This window comes from Scomber japonicus, chromosome 22 (assembly GCF_027409825.1).
Source record: "Scomber japonicus isolate fScoJap1 chromosome 22, fScoJap1.pri, whole genome shotgun sequence".
NCBI lineage: Eukaryota > Metazoa > Chordata > Actinopteri > Scombriformes > Scombridae > Scomber > Scomber japonicus.
The window spans coordinates 13619316-13642840 of record NC_070599.1 but is presented as its reverse complement, the minus strand read 5'-3'; the positions used below and the strand labels follow the sequence as shown (position 1 = coordinate 13642840).

At 37.9% G+C, this 23525-nt stretch overlaps 2 protein-coding genes across 2 annotated transcripts in view; both read left to right on the top strand.

Moving 5' to 3' along the window:
• The first annotated feature begins 12652 nt into the window (after positions 1 to 12652).
• On the top strand, positions 12653 to 14173 carry LOC128383392 (doublesex- and mab-3-related transcription factor A1-like). The gene is made up of 2 exons (XM_053343025.1): positions 12653 to 13130; positions 13383 to 14173. Exons 1-2 carry the CDS (start codon positions 12653 to 12655, stop codon positions 14171 to 14173), a joined length of 1269 nt encoding a protein of 422 aa, XP_053199000.1.
• Positions 14174 to 15411: 1238 nt separating this feature from the next.
• Positions 15412 to 23525, top strand: part of LOC128383709 (glucosidase 2 subunit beta-like) — a 132708-nt gene continuing 124594 nt past the window's right edge. Inside the window, exons 1-5 of the mRNA XM_053343305.1 lie at positions 15412 to 15588; positions 15965 to 16081; positions 18055 to 18150; positions 19855 to 19912; positions 20914 to 21031. Coding sequence (XP_053199280.1) covers positions 15507 to 15588; positions 15965 to 16081; positions 18055 to 18150; positions 19855 to 19912; positions 20914 to 21031 — 471 coding nt within the window. The 5' untranslated portion in view covers positions 15412 to 15506. The remainder of the gene's footprint in view (positions 15589 to 15964; positions 16082 to 18054; positions 18151 to 19854; positions 19913 to 20913; positions 21032 to 23525) is intronic.

Sequence of the window (23525 nt, the reverse complement as noted above, 5' to 3'; positions counted from 1 at the left end):
GTGAGATCATGAACATGCTGGAATTCCTCAGTTTATCTTCAACAGCAAAAAATCTGCTATCTTACATTTAATGATCACAGCAATGTAATTTCTTGGAATATAAAATATGATTGGGTCCAGTGAGATGTATTTTTGCTGCTATAGTTCCATGTCTAGTAGAAGTTGAGCTGTAAACTGCAATTTAAAACGTGTTACTTTGTTTTACACTGAACTTAAGAACTGAGTTTAAGAAAGAATTGTCACCCTTTAGCATATGTTTTAGTTGTGAGTGACCAGCATGATTATAGCAGTATGTTTTATTCAACTGTCATTATATTCTAATATTTCTTCCACTTTTTCTTAGGGTATTTTTATATGCTCGCTCTTTGAATAGGCTGTATTTTTGTGGATGTACACATGTGGTGACAGCAGTAAATGCTAAGGTATTTGTTTAATTTGTTTACTTGTATATGGATGTGTTACTTTTCTGACATGTTTTGAATTGCTGTTTCACAATTTCAAAAATGAAAAAGAAAGTGGATACAGAGACAAGGCAAAAAGTGAATGATAGTTGTTCTTTAAAAAAAGACTAAGAGTTCAAATGCAATGCAGGGACATATGTATAATTTTACATGTTTATATGTTGATGCATTTACATTGTCATTTTTCTGACCTCTATAGTTTTGTCCTTTTGTCCTTTTTCTCTGTGCCTGAACTTTAAAAGACACAATGACAGGCTTTCTAAGAGTGCTGTTAACCCAAAGTGGCCCTTGTTTAAAGAATTTCACACCTTATTAACCTTACTTATTCCTTGTAATTTTACTGGAACCGAAAAGTGATCATATTTCACATAGTCAGGTAAATCCACCTGCGGATAAAGAACAAAACTTCCTCTGTTCAGTTCAGTGTCAGTTCATTCATAGTTAAACATTTGAGGCTGCAACACATTAGTCCTCTTTGCAGATATAAAAATTCTAACTTAGTAAATATGTAAAGCTTAATGTGTTGAAAGTATTGTAAATCATAGTATCAGTATTTATTTATTTATAATTCTCATACAGCCTTTTTTCAGTCATTGCTGCTGAGCAATTAGAAGCTGTAAAACAAGACACATACTCTATTATATTGTAGTATGCAGATATCTATAGTCAACTAGTTATAAATTAGATGTTAAATATATATTGTAGTATGCAGATATCTATAGTCAACTAGTTATAAATTAGATGTTAAATAAGTAAGTTGAGTGTGTAAATCTCTCTCTCTCTCTCTCTCTCTCTGGTGAAGTTTTGCTCTTTATTTAGTTCTTAACAAATTTTCATTTCAATTTACTGCTGGGAAACACAAAAATCTGGAGGTCTAAGGAGGAGGTCTAATTGAACCAGTTTGATGTAACTGCTGAAAATGAAAACCAATATAATAGCAGCATAGATCATCATGAGAGGTGAAAGTTTGTGTAATGCTCTCTAATGAAGGTATCAGAGAATAGATTCAAATGTTAGACACAAATAAACTGTAGCACTTAACAGCAAAGTGTTATTACCTGAAAATTCACCTGTGTTTTTCTCAGTGGGCACACTCTAACAAATAGGTGTTTTTACCCGACAAAATCAAACTTTGATGTCCTTCCCTGTTGTGTTCGGCTTTTGTTGCAGGTGAACAGCCCACCTTTCTTCTGTGCTAGCAGGGTAGCAGGTCTTCAGAAGCCTTTGGAACCACTATTTTCATGCTTTAAGGCTTTCATCTCATTTGTTGGTCGAGGAAGTGTCATGCTGCTGTGGAGTGGTGTGTTGTTTTGTTGTAAGGGGCAGCCTCAGCTTGCCTCCCTCATCGGGGGGTTTAAGCACCCTGCTTGCTGAAGGAAACCAGGCTGGCCTTAATAAGACAAAGTCCAGGCATTGATTTGACAAAATAGCATTTCGAATTAGATGTTGCAGCACAAGCAAATCACAGCTGGGGTAAAAACAATTCTCTCATCAGGGGGCGGTCATCCTTTTGGGGACTCCTGTACCCCCTGCCTACCTGAGAGGATCAAAACCTTGTCTTGAGGGAAAGGCAGAAAAAAATCATCAAATTTCAGGATGAAATTTAAATGCTGTTCTTAAGGAAAAGAGAAAACATTATTAGCTTAATAGTTTAATATATTCTCATATCATATCTGAGTAAACGTAATTTGCTGTTTTTGATATCCAGGTAAATGCTTTGGGGGAAAAGCTAGTAAGTGGACCTTGAGTAAAAAGATTTCCCCTAGGGCAAGAATGCAAGAATAAACTTTAATGCTCAACTAGAATGAAGTAGTTATGTTATTTGTTTTTTGGAAAAGAAAATCATCTGTGGTCTTCCTCAGACATTCATAGAACAATCTACTCAATGGGTGTTGAAGTCCACATCATCTGCAATGAAGCCTGCCATTATTTTTTGTTAAAAAATAAATAAAAATAATGACTATTATGAAGTTAATCACTTGTCAAAGGGTTCATTATTATAGAAGAGGGACAAGCCTGACGGGAATCAAACAAAAGCAACACAGTAGAAGCACTTGGGTTTCAATGAGCCACTCTGCCGGTGCTGGGGTGACATCAGAGGTCCTCTAAGCTGCCCTTTGTATCCTTTCCTTGTCCACCTCATCTCTCGGGCCGTCCCCCTCGTTCTCACCAGCAGGTTCTTTTCTCGTCCTCTCATTAAACCCTGATCCCTAAATGAGAAACTCCTCAAAACACCAAATCTGACCGTACTGTGACCTTGTGACAAATAAAGACATAGGTATACAGATGCAACCCTTTTCCCTAAAAATGACCTTTATGTTCTGCCAAGAGTGTTTGGTCAAATACGCTTTTGGAGGGAACATAATATCTGCCTGGATTATGTTTACTGGCTCTAACCTACAAAGACTCATTCATGCAGTAATATCATCCAGGCTGAACTACTGTAACTCCCTCTACTGCTATCAAAGCGCTGCTGCCTGGGTATTACCAAAATCCAAGAAATGGGACAACCTATATCCTTGCATCCTGGCTCACTGGCTCCCTGTTTAATCCATTGAATTGTCTATACATATCTCCATGGTTTTGCCCCCGACATATGTATTTCTCATCTCTTACAACACCACCAGACCCCTTAGGTCGTCCCACCTTGTCATTTTTGCTGTGCTGCATTCATGTAAAGAGCTTTTTCTGTTTTATTTCTGTTCTGCATGTAGTGGCTTCTCAGCTTTTGAATAGCCTACTTGAGACAATCAGACAGGCTGTTGATGCTTTTAAGATGCACCTTAAGACCTACTTTTATTCTCTGACTTTTAATTTTTTTTAACCTGTTTATTTCTATCTGATTTCTTGGGTTTAACATTGTGTTTAAATTTGTTTCCACATCTGTTAGGCACATATATGTCTTTATGCCTGTATGTGTATACATGTTTGTCTTTGTGAAACACTTTGGTGCAAAATCTGTTTGCTTTTTAAAGTGCTCTATAAAATAAATTAAAAATGTTCTTTCAATGTAACTGCAAAAACAAATCTTTATCATGTAACAAGGTGATCACTGACCATTTTGCAAATACATTTAGTATGAAAACTTTGCAACTTTTAAATTAGGATTATATGAATAGAATTTGTTATTAGATTGAGTAACAATAGCAACATTTAAAAAAAAACATACCAGAAATACATGGTTTATTGGGCGAATGTTTCACTATTTGCAGATGACATTTTGTTGTACATGATTATGACTGTCAGTGAATTGACACACTTAAAACTTGGCATATGAACTTATTTTTGATCTTTTACTTTCAATTCAGGGGACAACTAAAGGACAATTGTGTTCCAGGTTGAATAACTTGTTTTGTTGTTGGAACACAAAGCCCTGATACTGTACATACTAGAGGCTTGTTTAAAACGACACATGTGATTCATTGGTTAATCCTCACATTCTAAACAATACTAATTTGTGTCAGTGGTGTGTATGACTAATGGTTCAGATTGTTATCACCAAGATAAACACAGCGTTAGTCATGTATTTTTAGAAATAGTTTGGTCTATGTTAGAATAAACAGTCCAGGGCTGACTTGGCAGACATTATAATCCAACTTTATCAAACCTTCATAAAGCTTGTAAACAGTTTTACAACTTCAAATAGGATGGAGTACTTTCTCACACTCTCTAAAGCTTCATGAAGAGGATCTTAACCAAAATGTGAACGATGGAAATGATAAGCTGCGATTCAGGGCGTCATGATCAGATAAATTCACTAAAGCCTGTGAACTTAAGGTTGCAGTTCTTAGAATCTAAAGCCCGCATTGATGCTGGGATTCCAGTTGTACAATTATACAACATCTAAACAGATAAAAGATCCCATTTATCTTGGGTTTTGTGGATGGAAGGAGTAAGATCATCAAAAAGGTCCCCAAAGATCCATGGGCTCCCCCATTTGGAAAATGTTTTTGAAAATTGTGCTTTGTTCACACCTGTGGTCAGCACTTTATTTTGTACTTTTTCCTTTATCTCAGTTTAATCTGCATGCAGCCAGCATTTTGCAGTCCATAGTTCTGAATAGACTGCCGTGTGTATTGTTATCTGTTCCTCTGTCTCTGTACCTGACTGCCTGTGGTTCCCCAGTGGCTTTGAACCATATCCAGGTGTCAGTCCATGTAGATGCATGTTGCTATGGTTTGGTGCCAAGTGTACAAAATGTGAAGGAAACAAATCTTACTTCAAATCCACATGTTAACTGCAATGCAACACATCACAAAGCAATGTCTTTGCATTACTGTTATTATTATTATTTTTTATAGTTTTGAATTCAGTATGAATATCTTCTATCTAGTTTTTTTTTACATGATTGAGTTGTCAGTTACATATTGTAATTAAAATGTATCCACACAATGTGTATTAAAGTGTTCATCTTCCACCAATCCTCTACATGATCAACATGATTTAGTAGCAGACAATCAACTTATCAGAGTGCAACAAAAACAAGAATGGCTGTCACCTTCTTTTGACAGATAAGGTTATGTGTGGTTATAAAGAGGTGTAAAAGGACACCAAGACTGTAAAGAAAGCAAGTAATAGATACACTCACATTACATAAATACATTTAGTTTATTATAATCATATTCAATATGATTAAATATCCAATAAAATGTTTGATGTTGAGGGTGTGAGCTACACAATATTAAATTATTCATTTACAGGGTAAAATATGAAAATGAAGCATTGTTGAATTATTTTAAGTGCCTCTCTAATCTTAGCTCATTTGATCATCTCTGAACCATATGGTTTTTGATGTTGGGCACATTTGTCAAAAACCTAATCTAGAGTCACTCCATTGATAGTGAAGTGAAGAATGAATTCTGACAACGATTATTTTAGTTTATTATGTAAATGAACATGATTTTGTCTTGGAGTTAATTAATATAAACCTGATCTTTAAAAAAAATATGTTTATGCAGTTCTAGATGTCCAAATGTATATATCATTACAATCACTAGTGACATATTCCTTTAATAAAATAAAACAAAGAGCAACTTTTTTAGGTAACAGCGTACTTTTCGTGCTTTACAGCACTGCCATGAAACTACATGCCAGGTCAGGTCACGTACTGCATGAATAAGATAATACACATCAAGAGGAGTAAAAGATAAACAACATGAGATAAAAATAAAGACAGTATTGTGATCTTTCTGTTCAACTGTAACAGATTTATCACGACTCAGTGGCTTCCTTTATGAGAAATGGACAGAGTTCATGTGAAACATGAAGTTCCCGGTGTACTAAGGGCAAAGATAGGGCCGGCTAAGTCGGTATTTCAACAACTGTTACCAACACCGTTTATCTCTATTCCGGTTCTGCTGGCTCTGGAAAATCCAGTACTGAGAAAATGCATCTCACACATTATTGACTTGGTAAAATGAAAAATCTATTTACATACACAAAGTAATGGATGTTTGAAAATACACTCAAAGTACACATTTATACCCACAAAAGTATATATTCAATAAAACATACATTGAGACTATATATATATTCTTATGCATACAAACCCCCTCCTAACTGCTTTATCTTTTCTGTGGGTTTCATGTTTCCTCTAATCTCAGTAGCAACTCATAACAGATTTGTTTCTGCAGATGCCAGTTGCTATCAGAGACAATGTTTAACAATTTCTAAGCTGTTATTGTCTGTTACTGAAAGCCTAGAATATTTTCCCATAACACCCTTGCAGAGATGTGCAGCACTGATGTCTCTCCCTGTGCTCTGTGTTCATCTGATAGCAAACTTGCCTTCTTTATGCTTCACCTACCCCTTTTCTTGTCAGTTCTCAACGGTCTCCTGTTCCTTTAATGCAGTTATTGCAATCTAGACATGTTTAAGATTGTTCTACTGTGTGATTGTTCTACCTTCTGGCATTGCAGCAGTGAAAGTAAGTATCATAGATCCACTCTAAAGGAGGTCAAGGACTGCAATAGCAACACACATTTAGCACATATACATATTTTGCTTCCACAATAATAATGCAAAATGTTCTTCTGTCTAACCCCTCCAACGTTCTCAACAACTGACATCAGATTTAGTGTACTGGATTCTTACTCCTTCCTAATCTGATCCTAAAGACATTTGAAGCCCATCACAGCTGGAGGAAATCTCTTTAGCAAATAGAAATGAACTAGAATCCATTGCTATTAGGAAGACAACAAATCCTTTCACACAAGACCCAGTAAACAAGGCTTTGGGGGTCTGATTGTTTGCCTGTGTATATATGACAAAGAGGAGGAAGACTCTCTCTCTTCATCAGCAGTTTTTTGTATGCATGTACATCAACCGGAGTGCTTTCTGTCTCAGTGACAAACTAATGAATTTTAATTAACCTCAAATAATCAACACAATAATATATATAGCTCTTTTTAAAAACGGTGCAACTGTACAATTTTAGGAATTTAAAAGTCATGCGTGACTGCCAAAATATTTCTCACCAGTGTAGACACTAAACGCACAGACAGAAAGTACCAACCCAGGATTCTTTCCCACGTTGTGTCTATCATTAGCACATTTATTTCCTCGTTGATGTGTTCTTTGGCTCTCTGTCAAGTGGCACATTTTTATGAGAAAAAACCCCACATTTAGAAACCTGATTCTTCAAATCCTTCACAGAGGGTCGTGCTCATCTGCCACTAAGTTATGCATTGTTGAGCTGCAAAGCTTGTAAGTGTATCGTTAAATGAAGAAGCATCTTTGACAAGAAACAAATAGAGAGTGCAGTCAGAGTAAGTGCAGAACGAGCAAACTCTCGGGTTCAATCTTAACCTGTTTAGACAGTGAAGGTTGTATTCACTGGCACCTGACCAGAACCTTTCAAGGTACTAATGTTCCCTACCCACAGACACACACACTTATCATTAGCACTTAAAGCACTTAAATGCATACAAAACACACACAAAGACAGTGAACCTGCATTTCCTTATAGATGCACCATGTTGATGCAGATGTAATATGCATGATTAAAACTAGTACACATGGGTGCACACACAACCCACCCACACACACACACGCTCACAGACATACACATACAAACCCAGAGCTCATGAGCCAAGCTGGCTGTCTTTGGCTCACCATTGTTCATTGGCACTGAGGCATTGCTGGGCTAAGTGAGGGGCCCTGATGGATACCTACCAGACTTGGACCACCAATAAAGGTGTGAGAGGAGGAGAAAGAGAGTAAACGCAGGAATATTGAATAGAGGACAAGAAGATGGAAAAAGATAGCAGAATATATAGTCCATGGGGAGAGACAAGTAATCAGAGAAATCTATTATCTGGTGTATTCAAATGCACAGGTGTGTACAAGTATAATGTGGATGCTTCCCTTCCTCTCTGCATGGACCCTGTATAAATTTTGGGTGTAACACAGTTATGATATGATTTTTCATTCACTCACTGCTAAAAAAGCATTAACACATTATAATATTATAATTCTTTTTTTAATCAATGAACAGTGGTGGATGATCCTATAAGAATTTTTTAAAACTTTTGTTTCTCTTCTTTTTAGATGAAAGTTTTTTGCAACATACTATATTATGGCAAGAATTTGTCCAATTCACAGTTCAAAATCCACTATTTGAAGCTTTTACATTTCAGTGTTTGACCATATTCAACAAAAAAGATGTAAAGTGTTAATTAGTGATTTTTACATGTGTTAATGGGTAAAAATTGAGCGTTGAACAGAGCTTTACTAGCTGCTTCCAGGCTTTATTTTAAGCCAGGCTAATAGTCTGTTAGCTCCAGCTTTGGAAGTAGCTACTATATAAGCACAAATGACTATACTGGTGCTACTATGTATTTTAAGTAGTTTTATGCATGGATTTATATCATAGTGTCTGAATTCATCATATTTTTTGCATATAAAAACACAATCAGAATTTTAGGTAGTGACTATAGCTCTGAGATAAGAAATAACAATATTTCCCTCCCCCAAAACGCAAATACAAGTCTTATTTAAAATAGTAGTTGAGTTATTTTTAAAGATCACCTTTTTGTCAAAAGTCATGAATTTATTTTGGAACAAACCTCTAGATCCAACATACATGAACATGAATTTTTGCACCTCAAAGCAACCTCGTAGTCTGATCTCCAGAGAAAGTTGTATGAGGATGTTTTTTCTGTAGGATGCTGGCAAAGGCGTAGCATATGCTCCAGGCGTTGTAAACAGAGACACCAAGTCCACAGCACAGCAACAGTCAACATCCTCTGGCACAAAAATAAAAACAGAGGAAATGATCTTGAAAGCTCCACTAAAAGCAAAGTTGCTCCTCGAACTCCACTGAGGCCACACACGTCACACGGAACACAAATCCGTTTACTTGGTCTATGTTTTTTGCACCGTGTTTTAATACAAAACAAAATGCAGCAGTCTGGAGAAAATTACCTTTATATGAAAAGAAAATGATCACTTGTATCACACATTTTTCCAAATGTTTGATACAAATGATCACACTTAAAAAAAAAACCTGACCATCATTGGTGGTCATTCATCCATCAGCACTAAAGTGGAGGCTACTGTGTGGCACTTAAATGACAAGGGTGCGAAATGACAGATGAGAGAGTAAACACACAAAGGTCAACACCCTTTTGCATGCTGAGAGAGAGGGGAATTAGTCGTAATTTGAGTGCCGTATTTGTCAGAAACAATGCTTGCAGTCTTCAGACTTAAGGCACTGAAATGTTTCCATGTCAAAGTCATGTCACGTGTTGGTTTCCCTGGCTTCTGTATTTCAGTTAGCAACAATAACATGACGTGACGTGACATGATTTCATCCATTGTGCATCAGAGAACATGCAGCTGCGGCACAAGATCCAAATAACCATGGTAGGATAAAGAGATATTGGCATAGAGGGTGTAAGAGTGTATTCTGATATGAAAACAGAATCTACAATATATATTTTACAAGAAAAAAAAACATTAGCCCAGATAGTATGATTTACTGTTTAATGATGAGTTTCCTTTCCTGTCTGCCCTCCTTTCTTACCTCACCCCCCCCTCCCGCTTTCTCTCCATCTCTCTGACAGTAGGAGACATAATCAGGTTTTGTGAGATTTGTGAGTAGATTAGCAGCCACCTTGCTTCAGATAAGAAGCTGGTCTGATAAAGCCCTGTCCTAGGAGGCACATGGCTGCGATGAAACACCATATCTGACATGGGCAGATCTGTTAAGAACACAATTAAGACACTGTCTAGCCTTATCTACTCTAACTGCACTTATCCCTGCTAATCCCTTCGTTCTGCTTGGTATTGGGAGCTAGGGTTGAAAAATTCTAAAAGCATATTGTGCTAAGAACTGGACTAAAGGTAAAGATGCAAAGATAATACTTGTATGTACTAGTTGTTATAATCAAATGGTAGTTGAAAAATGACTTTGTCTTAAGGTTAAACTGTCATGGTTTGAAGGCATTTTGAACAACCAGCCTTGGCTTTAAAGGTGCAGTGTATAGAATTTAGTGGCATCTAGTGGTGAGGTTGCAGATTGCAAAAAAATGGCGAAAAACCCAAAAGGCCCTCTGTAGAGCCAGGATTTGGTTTGTCCGTTCTGGGCTACTGTAGAAAAATGGCGGTACAACATGGTGGACTCCATGGAAGTGGACCTATTCCCTATAGACATAAATGGCTCATTCTAAGGTAACGAAAACACAACAATTGATTATACATGTATTCCATTTCTGCCAAGTCCGTTCTACAGAAACGGATTGCTGCCACACCAGAAAAATAAAAAAGCTTCAGTTTCTCATTATAACGTGAAACTTATCATGTTATAAATCATTCTCAGTGTAAGCATATTTATCACAGTATCCTTCACTGTGCTCAGTAACAGCAGGTCTTTCGTCTCAACCCAAATATGAAGTATATTTAACTGTTCTCCACACACGTTTCCTCATTCAAATATGAGTTTTGCGTTATAACAAAATTAATTTCATGTTATAACGTGATACTGATTTTTTTTTGTTTTTCTGGCAGCGTGGCAGCAATACACTTCTGTACCGTTCAACTAGATGCCACTAAAAGTCAATACACTGCACCTTTAAGTAATCCTGTGATCCAGAGACAGGCCAAAGAGGCAGTGAATGAGTAAATATAACACCACAGCCTTTATCCATTAATCCAATTTATAGAGGCTTTCCCAAAACAGCTGTTTTTGTCCCTCTTTTCTCCTCCTCAGGGTAATTAGAAAATATGACTGAAATTGAGCCTTTCCAAGAGCTCAGTATATAGTGACACACATTAACACAAGCTTTTTGACACCATGCTGCTCCTCGACACCATCCATGCTATACAGTAAACCACCTACTTGTATATGAAAAGCCAGGTGACAGCAGCTTAATGTACCTGGATAAACTTGTAAGCCATAAATCCAAACCTCAAATTCCACTTCACAGTGGATGACATGATAAAAGATGTGTGTGCGTCGACACTGCATCTGCATCACTGGCATTTATTTATGTTTTAGCACATGCACTCTGTGTTGATGAATGCATTTCAGATTATATTCATGTCTGTGGTATCCTGCACAGCTGGAGTGAGTCTGTACCAACCCCTATCTGCAAGGGCTGGAACATCTTTTCTGCAAATACTCGTTTATTGTCGAAGCCTCTTTTGTGCAACTCATTATCAGGATGCTTTTGTTTCGACAAACACCGGTACACATAAATACTGTCTTTGCATATGTACATGCATGATTGTGTGTCTGTGCAGGTGTGCATATTTCAGCTCCTTGCTTCTGATAAGATCCATCACTGAGGGATTGATGGAGCAGGCATCCATGCAGAGAAGAGGTTAAAATGGAACAGGGAACAATAAAAGTACCTTCAGTCACTCGTGAGTCTTGGTTTCTAAAACAGTTATCTTCCTTTATCAGCAAGTGTGAATACCCACCAGCCTGTAAGTGTGGTAAGTTGTAATATTAATGACAAGTAATCGTTATGTCTGCATCAAATTATTGTGTATTATATCATAAGCGATTTTTCTAGCCTGTGCTGTAGCAGACCTTCCTTGGAGATGCCCTTCAGGGAGTCATTATCTCAGTAAAACGCCACAAGGGGGTTGAGTGATTCCATCCACTGCCTCTTTAACCCACATCCATTATTCAGAGGGTGTCTAGTGGAGTCGGAACTACAGGGAGACAATGAGAAGCTGCTAATGTCTTGCTCTTACATCTGCAGATGATTAGGAGATGTCTAATAGTTGAGGATACTATCATTTTTAACATTTTTTTCACCATTTCCAGTGTCAGTTTGCACATGACAGCTAAGTTAAGATCATAATGGAGATAGTATGTTGTATTCATATACCAAGCTAACATTAGTTGTGTGTTTCGCTTGGTGACTGCCTGTGTTAGTTTGTCACATTATGCTTAAGTTGTTGTCCGTGTAATAACAGTAAGGCAATCTGTTGTGTGTAACTGGATCCTGTCTGAATGGAGAGAAATGAATGAAACATGTGACAAGGTGTGATTAGTTATCCACCAATCTAGCTGGGTGTTTGTTGACAGATGGGTCTTTTGTCAAGGTAATTTGTTCAACAGAATAACCAGGTAGATAATTACCTGTTACCTTTGTGACTATAGTGCCATTGTTGTGTTAAAAACATCCTAATAGTGAATATTCATTGCTCAGTAGGGTGACTCAGGGGGTCATTGTATCTAGCTGACCTGAGGCAACATGTCTTTCTTTGCATTAAAAAAAAAAAAACTGTAATTAAAAAAATACTTCTATACTGCTATGACTAGTGGTACATATTAAATGCAATAAATCTTAAGCAACTTTTTTCCCCCTTTAGTTAGAATTGTTATTTCTAGCAGAGCACATGTATTAAAATGCAATTAAATAGGAAGGTCTGGTCTTGGCAGGCCTCATTCTAAAACTACTATAGGCTCAGTTGCATCAGATTAGACCACTATTCATCCGGGATGCAAATAAACATGATAGGGTTTTACAATAAGAGGCTGGAGCGGAAAGGGGTGTGTCGAGGGTGTTGTATTTCATGTCAAACCACCTGGAGAGGAGACTCTTAAGGCGCGCTGGCTCAGGGTGCCAGCGGCAGTAGAGAGTCACCAGTCACTCAGACAAGGCCAACAACCTAAATGATTTAACTTGAATAGCTGCACTGGACAGTCAGACTACTTTATTTTCATCCCTGAGGCAATGGACAACAGGATCAGACCGCTTGCTCTGCCCGGGCACACTGCCAATCCACTCGGTGGCTTGCAGGTGCCACCGTCCCTCATGCGTCCACCGCCTCTCTTCCTCCGGGCTTGCAACCCCGCGCTGGAGAGAGGATACCCACGCACTCCGAAGTGTGCCAGATGCAGGAACCATGGCGTGGTGTCCGCGCTTAAAGGCCATAAGCGCTTCTGCCGGTGGAGAGACTGCGTATGTGCTAAATGCACCCTGATAGCAGAGAGACAGCGGGTGATGGCCGCTCAGGTGGCGCTGAGGAGGCAGCAGGCGCAGGAGGAGAGCGAGGCCCGTGAGCTCCGGCTCTTGTATCCCGGGTCGGCGGTCGGAGGGGACACAGGGATTTCTCAGGGGTCACCAGTAGGCCCCGGCGTGCCAGCAGCCACCAGCAACACTACCACAGCTCCCAGTTTTGATATTTTCAGAACAGACACCCACAAAGATGGTAAGTTGAAATGAAAAATATTAATTCTAAGTTTATTCTAAAGGCATCTATTACCTGTCACCGCGTGGCTTATTATTATTATTATTATTACTGAATTATTAATCGATATTCACATTAAAGATTTGCTATTCGAGTTACAACAAAAATATACTTTCTAAAACGTTTTGCATTGTTTCAAGCATTTTACGCACAACTTGGATACTGACAGAACCGTACACATATGAACCACCTGTTTTTCTGTTTATATTTCAGATGATAAACTGAGCAAGTACAACTTTTATAACGGATTCATGGGCCGACCCCTCTTTGCACCCAACACAGTAAGACTGGCCTCTCCACACGACCAGAAGGAACTGTCTCCAAGCAAAGACGACACAACTTTATTCAATGAAGACAGTGCGAGTCCATCCCCGGTGTTTGATCAGCGTTCAGACCACACAGAGAGTCCACAGAGGTGTCTTTCCTCCTCGGACCCGGAGTCAGGAAGCGAATCAGAGAAACCAAAGGACTACCCGAGCCTGGATCGGGACCCCACCGATATCATGGCCAAGATCTTCCCCCATCAGAAACGGGACACCCTGGAGTCTATGGTGAGAACGTGCAAAGGTGACATTGTCAAATCAATTGAACTGGTGTTGAGCTCCAAAGAGAACAAAATTGACTCTGATAGCTTGTCACTGTCTAATCACCCAAACATGCTCAGGCCTCCGGTGGCATTGCCTGGAGCCCTGGGTGCTGTGGGGAACAAGTCTGCTTTCTCCCCGCTCCACATGCCACCGACCGCGGCCGGGGGTGACAGCCTGTACGGGCTAAACCCTCGTCTCAGTGTCAGTCCCTTAAGACTGGCCTATTCATCTGGAAACGGCGGAATGACAGGTTTTATGTCACCATACATGACATCCGGACTGATGCCAGTGTTTCCACTGCGTCCCCCCTTGGACTCCTATTCTTTCCCAGGCATGATCCGAGACTTTTCTTACCTTCAGAGCAAGGAGTCACTGTGCCATACAGGCCTTTACGCACGATTTAATAATGAAAAATGAAATCCAAAAGGTGCCAAATGAACAAGTGACATTTTTATTATTTTATTTCTTCAGTTAATCGAATTTCAGATTGGCCTTCGCCTTTTAAGTGCCTGAATTGTACCATTTAGGGTTACGATTAAAATCCCTGTATTTTGACAATTTCCTTTTCAAACGTGTTTGTTTTTATAGTATACATTTTGTACAGATAGTTTATCATTAATAAAGCTGTCGCTAGATGTCTGGTTGTATCTGCATTCATTATTCATTTATCTATCTATCTATCTATCTATCTATCTATCTATCTATCTATCTATCTATCTATCTATCTATCTATCTATCTACACACATCTGGAACTTCACCATTTCGTTAAAAGGTAGATACTGACACCTTTCCAGAATGTATAAAACAATAAAATACACATGAAATATAAAATCTATGAGCCTTGAAAAAGCTGCGTATAGCATATTAAAGTCATATCAGAAACAGCCCATATGCACGACTAGCCTATATAATAGACTAGTGCAACGTTACAATGGCAAATGAGAATGAAAGGTGGAAACACAATGGTGGTGAAATGTTACAATAAAATGAACGAATAGAAACGTTTTGAAAGGCACGTTTTTGACACTTCACAGGAGGAAAAACGCACCTGTTAATAAGATTGATTATGGCGGCCACGCTTCCACTGATTGATATAACAGAGTCACAAGGTTTAAATGGTTCTGTGTTGAATGAATAGAACTTAAGAGCGTTATAATGTAGCCTTCAGTGTTGTGAATGAATGGAACTTTGGAACGTTATAATATAGCCTTAAGTGTAATTAATGAGTCCCTCAATACACCTTGATGTCATTTGAGACACTTTTCTTGCTATCTACTGTGATCGTGAAGGCAGCATTTCCAGAGCTTTTGTGACAATATAATAAACGTGCAGGATGCATTAGGTATTATTATGATGATTAATATTCGTCACACATATCCACACATGGACCTCTCCCATAAACAAGTGGAAAGATGTTAATACTACACTGCAAATCATTTTAACTGGCTGAAAAAGCTTGTAAAGTAATCGCCTTTCCTTTCTGAAAAAAATAAATAAAGTAAAAGTCAGAAATAAAGATATGAACAAGTGCCTTTCTCCGCCTCAGAACCCATTCTCACTCGTCATTGGCCAGTCGAGTTCCCATGACAACCAATAGAAAGCTCCAGAAGCGTCACGTGATCACATGTTTCAGGAAGCAAGGACATGGTTTAAATCTTAAATGACTGAAGAGCATCATGAGTTTGAAACGCATTTGAGCGGGTTTTTGTGCAGAAAGTGACAACATTTTTTACAGTGCTGCCTTCGGACATGCGTTTCCACATTATTATCGCCGCTGTCTTTTGGTGTGGTCACGTAGACACGCGGAAAATAAGGGGAATATCTTCGTCCTGTAAGTTCACTGTCTCTTACCTGCTAGCTTAAGGCTAGGCAGCCAAATTCGACACAACATTATAACTTTTACACCTCTGCAGCTTCAACACAGAAAACATGTCATAAGGACTTGTGAAGTTGTTATCACAGCAGACACTTTGTTACAGCTGTACATAGCATTTAAAGGTTTTCTAAGCTAGCAGCAGTACTACTTTCTTATGTTTCCACTTCTAGTAGCATTTCTTATCACAGACACCACTGAGCTTTTACCCCAAAGTAAATGTTTAAAGTTAGATAAGAACAGACTTCACTCCCCCGTTTGTTTACATGTTGTCACTAGCTGCAGCTCAAGGTCAACACGCCTCAGTGTGTCATGTCTTTTTAATCTATAATAGACAAGCGGTTCTACAAGGAGAGAAAATCCTTCCTGTGCATCGATGGGTCTAAAATCATCCCCTTCGAGCAGGTGAACGATGACTACTGTGACTGTGAGGATGGCTCTGATGAACCAGGTAAAGACTGTGTATACCAGTGTTAGTTAACTGTGACATGTGATTCTTTGCCATCATATCTCTAAAAAACTATAAAAGTCTGAGTTTTTTTTTTTGGTCCAGATGAATTAAAACCTGGCTGTCTTTTGCTGTTTGGATAGCCTTAGCTTTCATGCAGTGTTTGTAAACATATATTACACATGTGAGATTTTTGAAGTTGTTTCATATTTTTGCAGTAGAAACACACATATTCACACATATAAGTAAAGTGTCAGGTTCAATATGAAAATATGGACTCCACCAGTTTTAAAAAACCAAACAAACAAACAAAACCCCCCCCAGAGGATGCTTATGTATGTGTTGTTACTAATGCATGTGCTAAACCTTTTCAGACAGGTAATGATGATAGCACATGCACCAAAATATTAAATGTTTTGATTGAACTTAATGTTCATGTGGCCGAGATCTGCTGTTCTTAAATAATCAGTGACGATGTAGCTCTGCCTCCATATAATCTATTGTTTGTCAGGGAATCTGAGCCAATGTGAGATGCCACTGAGGACTTCACAAAGAATGTCTGAAATTAAATGCAGAACCATTATTCTGTGCAGTGGTCCACTGCAGGGGTTGACACTTTACTGGCACCGCTAATAGTTTATGTATGTAATGTTCTGTATTAGAGCAAAGATTTAGCATCACAACATTTTTTAAAACTATACAATACATATAGTATAGCAGAAAACACAGAACTCATCAATGATATACTGTACATAGCAAACAGCACAATACACAGTTTAACATCAATTAAAGTAAAGTAGCATAACAAGGGGCACCAGATCTTTCGTGACTGTGACTGATCCCTTTTCAAAAACTGCTTGGTATTGAGTTTATAATCATCCCCATCATGAGCTACTCTGAGTTCTGTGGGTTGTTAGTTCTACATGTTGATCCCCCAAACAGAAAATACCATCTGTCCAAATCATGATTTATGAAAGGGCACCTTACAATTCCCAATGGACACTCCTCATATTACGGATCCAAAAACCCTGAATGATACCACTGGCTCACCAAGAACCTTGGATATTTAGACATTTATAAATAACTTAGCAAATATAATCAAATGATCAAAACTTAACATATTTAATTTCTTGAAAACATGGCAGTGGTGCACTCTTATTGGCTTCCTGTCCAAAATTTTAATTGCACAAGTTCACAATCTGTGTTGTAGTCCTCCACATGCTCATTTCTTTCTGAAACTATTTCTGAGTTTTGTGGAGCCTTCAAACAGATCTACTTGGCAAAGATGGTGCATAATAAGAACTTAACTCCTGTACTTGTTAACGAGTACAGAAGGGTTAATAAATGAAAATTCACCTACCCACAACAAAGATTTCAGAGCGACAGTAGATGCAGCCAGTTGAGTGCAGTGCTAACAGGAAAAGAGAGAGGGGAAATTTCTCCAAACCAGATTTAATGTGTCCTATTTCCATGTAATAACATATACTCTTTTTTATAGTATGAGTACATTCACAGATGAGAAAAAAAGGAAATGTACCACTCCAAAAAGAAAAAAAAAATTCAAACTACTTCCTTTTGCAATTTTTTCAGTTATTACTATTCAAAATGAATGTTAAGATTAGTTTGTACTACACACTTGGGTTGGGGCACACTACTTCTTCAATTGGCTGGTGTATGCAGCTTTAAAATAGCTGACAGTAATGGACAAGGCTGTAAAGCACAGTGGTTATTGACTTTCAAACTAGTGAAAACACAGGCTGGTTAGTTGGAAAAACACAAAACAACAGCAACTAAACAAAAATGACAACCTCATTGGCACCAGTGATTGTTAAGAGGCTGAAAACAGATCATTTAATGTGTTACTCTCACCATTAACTGGATGTAATGTCTCCCTGTGCACATATTCTAAATAGTTTTGATTAGTTTCATTAGTGTCTGAACATCAGTTTATTATGCATGCTCTTGGGCCCGTGTAGGCACCTCAGCCTGTCCTCGCGGCCGATTCTACTGCACCAACCTGGGTTTCCGCCCACACTACATCCCATCATCACGAGTTAATGATGGCATCTGTGGTAAGGCTTTTTATTTTATATTACGTAGGAAGCCTTAATAAACTTACTTTAGGGAAGCTTTTTGAGGTGAGGCAATGGATCAACAATGTTTTATGCCTTTTGCATTTTCAAGGACAAGAAGTTATAATGATTAATAAGTTTATTCTTGCATAAAATGATGTGTTGGAATGGTTTGATGCTGAATGTGCTCTAATAGCTTGCAACTTATTTATTTCATAATAGGTAGTTTTCAGGGTTTTATTAAAATACATGCTCTTTTCATTGTGTAACAAGTTGTCCTATTTTCATTTCCCAGTGTGTGTGTGTTTTGCCAACCTGAGCAGGAATTTAGGTTTCACAATTATACTAGAAAAGTGACCTGTTGCTATACATACTGGCACTCCACAGCAACCTGGCTCCTTCATCCACACACACACACACACACACACACACACACACACACACACACACACACACACACACACACACACACACACACACACACACACACACACACACACACACACACACACACCCAGATGTGTGCACACTCACTCAGCTTTCCTTGAAAAACATCGGTTCTTTGTCTCAAAGCTTTTCTCCATTTTTTTCTGATAAAGTCTGCCACAGCAAATACATAATCAGATACTTTTTCAGCCCTCCCCCCTTCACGTCCACTTTTTTGTTCTCCAGTAGCTCTCCGGTTTGGTTAAAATCAATACATTCCATTGTCGACATCTCCTCTGTCACTAGCACTTTCGGGAGCATTAGACAGCGTGCAACCATCATGGGGTAAAAAAACCCTGAAAGATTGAAGAATGAAAGAGCAGTCGGGGAATATTTCCCAAAGTCTCCTGCTTGCTCTCCTCCCTCCTTTTTTTTTCTACTCCCACTTGTCTTCTAATACCTCCCCTGCCTTGAATGGAGCCACTTAATCGCTAACACATCCTCTCTTTTTCCTCTCCGAATGGTTGTTGAGAGATTTCCATTGGCTTCCTTTTCTGGGCTGTAATGCTCTTGTTCCAGCAGTCACCAATGGGGTTCTGGATAATTGAGAAATTTCACACTGTGCCCACTCTCTTGGGTGAAACATCTGAGCAAAAACCAGATCTGAGCTCTCACAAAACACCATGCAGTTGATCTTATAAGTGGCTGATCTCAGGAGACCCCCTCTGAACCGGAGAGAGATATCACGCAGACACAAAGATCTAATCTTCATCTTTTTGAGGATGAAAAGTGACAAGCTAGATTAACAATATCTGTACTGAAGAGAATAAACATTTGTATTTGTTTTGTGCAAACACTGTATCATTTTTAAGGATATTTGAATTTAGGCTCAATTAATCATTATGTTTTGCCTATAAAATGAAATAAAATACAGAAAATGTCCAACCAACACCCCCGAAAGTATTCAATTAATTATCTTATATTTAGCAACATCTTTGAATTTGATTAAAAAATGAAAGGACAACAGTTGCAGATTCATTTTCTTGTGTATGTATGTAAGAAATGAAAGGCTGAAAATAAATGATTTATAATTGATAATTATGTGTTTTTATTGTTTTTAACTTGACTCTGTATGTATTTGATGGTTCAAATGAAGTATTGTCCATAGCCATAAGATTTTTAGAATAAAGACATATTGATGAGCTCCCCTTGTTGATATGTTGTATGCTCCTCTGTTCTCTTGTGCATTGGATTGGTTTCTCCTGTGTTTCTTGCCAGATTGCTGCGACGCCTCAGACGAATACAACAGCCACGCTCGCTGCCAGAACTCTTGCTGGTCAGTTGAATGAAAACTGAGATTCAATATTTATAAAAATAACACATGCAGATTTTTTGATTCAAGCGAGGACCATTTATTGCTGAAGAATCTGAATACAAACAAGACTTATAGCCAGTTTGTTCTACATGGGGGAAATATATCAAACTTTTGCATTTGGAAGTAATTTGATAAAAATGCAGATTTTCTTCTATCAAAGTATTTAAATGAAGCCATATATCATAGCAACAGTGTGATAGAGTGCTCAGTTCAGCTGTGACTGTGTGATAGTGACTCATTCATTGTGCCACCAGGGGGCATGGTGTCACTATGATTAAAAACTTGAGGCGGATCAGACTTCTTCTTGTAATGTAAATGCATCACAAAATTGCCCTGAAGAGTTCATCCATGATAAAGACAGACCTGACTCACCATCTCATTACACCCCCCCCCCCTCTCCCCCCACTGTAAATTGTACAGAGGTGATTTTTATGTAGATAATGTAGTTTCTATTGGATATGAATTGCGTACTGCAGAGATGGTAGGTTTGTGAAAAAAATATTTATACAAACTCAGACCTCGCTGGGTCATATTTACCACTTCCTCTGATCTCCACTGGAAAGATTGACTATACCTTTAATGCTGAATTGTAGCCCGCTGCTCAAATGTAACTTCTAATACTGTAACCCACTTCTTTTGTTGACAGTCCTCTATTATTTCATTCACTGCCATTCGCCTCAAAAAACCGCATACAAGCAGAGTATATCTCATTATGTTTTCACAAGGTCCACACTCATATTGTGTTTGCCCGACTTCAAAAACAATTTAGTTCAGCCACAGAGCATCAGCCCCCATCTTATTTACTCTTCTATTTTCCCATTTGGATTCCTGCTGCATTGTGGGCCCTTAAAAATTGGATTGCGCCATCTCAGTGACCATAGCAGGGATGGCCGATGTTTTCTCAGTAATGATGGGACTGTGTATCCTCTTTCCATCTCTCTCTTTCTCTCTCTCTCTTCCAGGAATCTGGGACAGAGAGAAAGAGAGTATGTGGAGGGCCAGATGAGGACCTTGGATGAGGGTTTGCGACTGAAGCAGCAACTGATTGAGGAAGGAGTGCTGCTCTGGAGGGAGAAACAGGTACACTGTATTCTGCTAAAGTAACGACTACCTCATGGCATGTAGCAGTAACAGAAGACAGTCATCAGGGCTTTTCCTCAGAAGCTTTTTCTCTGTTCCTGTTGTGTGACAACCAATGACGTTCACCTATATGTATTTGACTGCTGTTCAAACTGTGCTTAGTTTGACCTCTATAATGTATACACAGCATTCATTAAGTCGTCTATATATAGTGTATGGTGGCCTATATATTTCAACTTAAACAGGTGACCTTACATTGCTGCCAAATGGAGACATCACTAGTATGGAAGTTTGAAAAAAAACTAAACTCCAACTCAAGACTGTGTGGTTCCATTGATACTGTATAATAACTGAACCCTTTTATACAACATATAATCAATAATTCTTAAAACCTCTAGATGACTCATTGATGGGGAGTCAATTTCGAACTAGCTCCTTTATTTAACCCACGTTAACTATGTCAATCATGTTGAGCTCTTGAGAGACAGCAGCTTTTGAAACTTATAACTTCTTTCAACCTCTCTCATCTCTTTATGACTGTATTTTCACAACTTTCCTGGGGTATTGTGTAAATGTTCAACATTTTAGTTTGATATAGTTCATGGTACAAAAATGTAGGGCTGTAACTAACAATCATCTTCAATTCATCTGAGAATTATTGATTTGATTAACTGATACTTTATATTTTCTGACTATAAAATAGTTCAAATGTAATATATTTTAATGTAATATAATAATACAACTGCCAAAAACTTACTTCTGATCAAGAGTCCAAAATCTAGAGATGATCAGTTTAGTATCATGTATGACACAAAAAGCTTAAAATCCTCACATTTGAGAAGCAAGCACTACAAACAAACAGTTGCATTTTTTCTTAAAAAAAATTACTAAAATGATAATTCATTCATCAAAATACTCACTTATTTTCTGTCAATCGACAAACTGATTGTTCAAATAGTCTGTAAGCTTTGTGCTGACTCACCAGGATGCATAGTGTCATGTAGCATACACGATGGACTAGTGGGAGAAGTACAGTGGTCTTCTCTTAAATGTAATAATTTCTCTCTTTTCTCTGTCTTGTGTTGTTATGAATTACCAAATTATTATTATGTCAGAATACCCCTAAAGTTGTATGTTTGCTTCTTTTCTAGCTTTTGTTTAAAGATATAGTTTCAGTTTTTCTCAATAATTAACTTTTTCACCATGGCTACTTGTGCACTGGTATTATAACCTTGTTTTCTCCCTAATGTATTTGATTGATATGGATGTTGAGGTTAATTTGCTTTCATATGTGCAGTGCTCTGTGAATTGTTTTTATTTTATTTTTGAGAATATTTTAAAATTATAAATAGAAAATAAATAAACAGACATGCATGAAGAAAAAAAAAAGAATCATAAGAGAAAAACAAATAAACTATAGCCCGAACCATATTATATTATCCAGCTAGTCCACCAACACCAATGCTCCCCTCAGACTGCTCCGGGCAAAACAACACAAAGTACTGGTAACAAATGTAATTCATAGCACATTAACAATTAATACTGAGAAGTATGAAGTAATCACCTAACATAGAAAAACACAAGATAAGAAGAGAAAGACAAAGGACAAGAAAACAAACAATCAAAGAATACACACACACACACACACACACACACACACACACACACACACACACACACACACACACATGATTCTCTAACTAAAAATGGGAGCAAGGAGCGGCTACTTACATCTCTATACATTAATTCTCCTTTTCCAATGTAACTCCAGCTCTGTACTAAGTGATCCCATATTTCCTTAAATGCCTCCTGTTGGCCATCTCCTTAATCCACTTACCTATAGATGGTTTATTTCTACTTTTCCAGTTAAGGGCTATCAGTGTCTTTGCTTGCCGAATGCAAATGTTGATAAGCACAGATTGGTCCCATTCAATTGGCATATTATCCGGCCCAGAAGCAACCTCTGAGTGGCTTAGCGAGCTTGAATTAAACAGGCTATTTTAATCTCAATTTTAATATTTTAATTGTAATACTTGTAATTGTAATGTAACTGTGTAACCTAAATAGTTACAGCACTGTGGCCGTGGTTTAAAATCTGAAAGAAGTGAAACATAGATAACAGGAGATAGATAAAAAAAAAAGATATCAGGATGTATTTTGTCTAAAAGTAAACACAGGAACTAGCTGCTTTATGGCTAACTGCATAGGGAACATCTACAAAGCATATAAACTGTAACGAGTATTTGTATTGACACCTCAGTCTTTTTAATAAAAAAAAATATATATTGGTCCATTCTGGCTGTATTTGGCTACTATTTAAATTAAGTCAAAATCTTCTGTAAAACATATAGCCTATCATAGCTGTGCAAGTTTTTAAGTTAAACCATTTTATTTTTAACCCAGGCAAGGAAAAATGTTATTTCATTCAAACATAAGAAAGGTTCCCTATCTGGGAATAGTTGTCCCACAGCACAGACATATCTTATTTTATCCT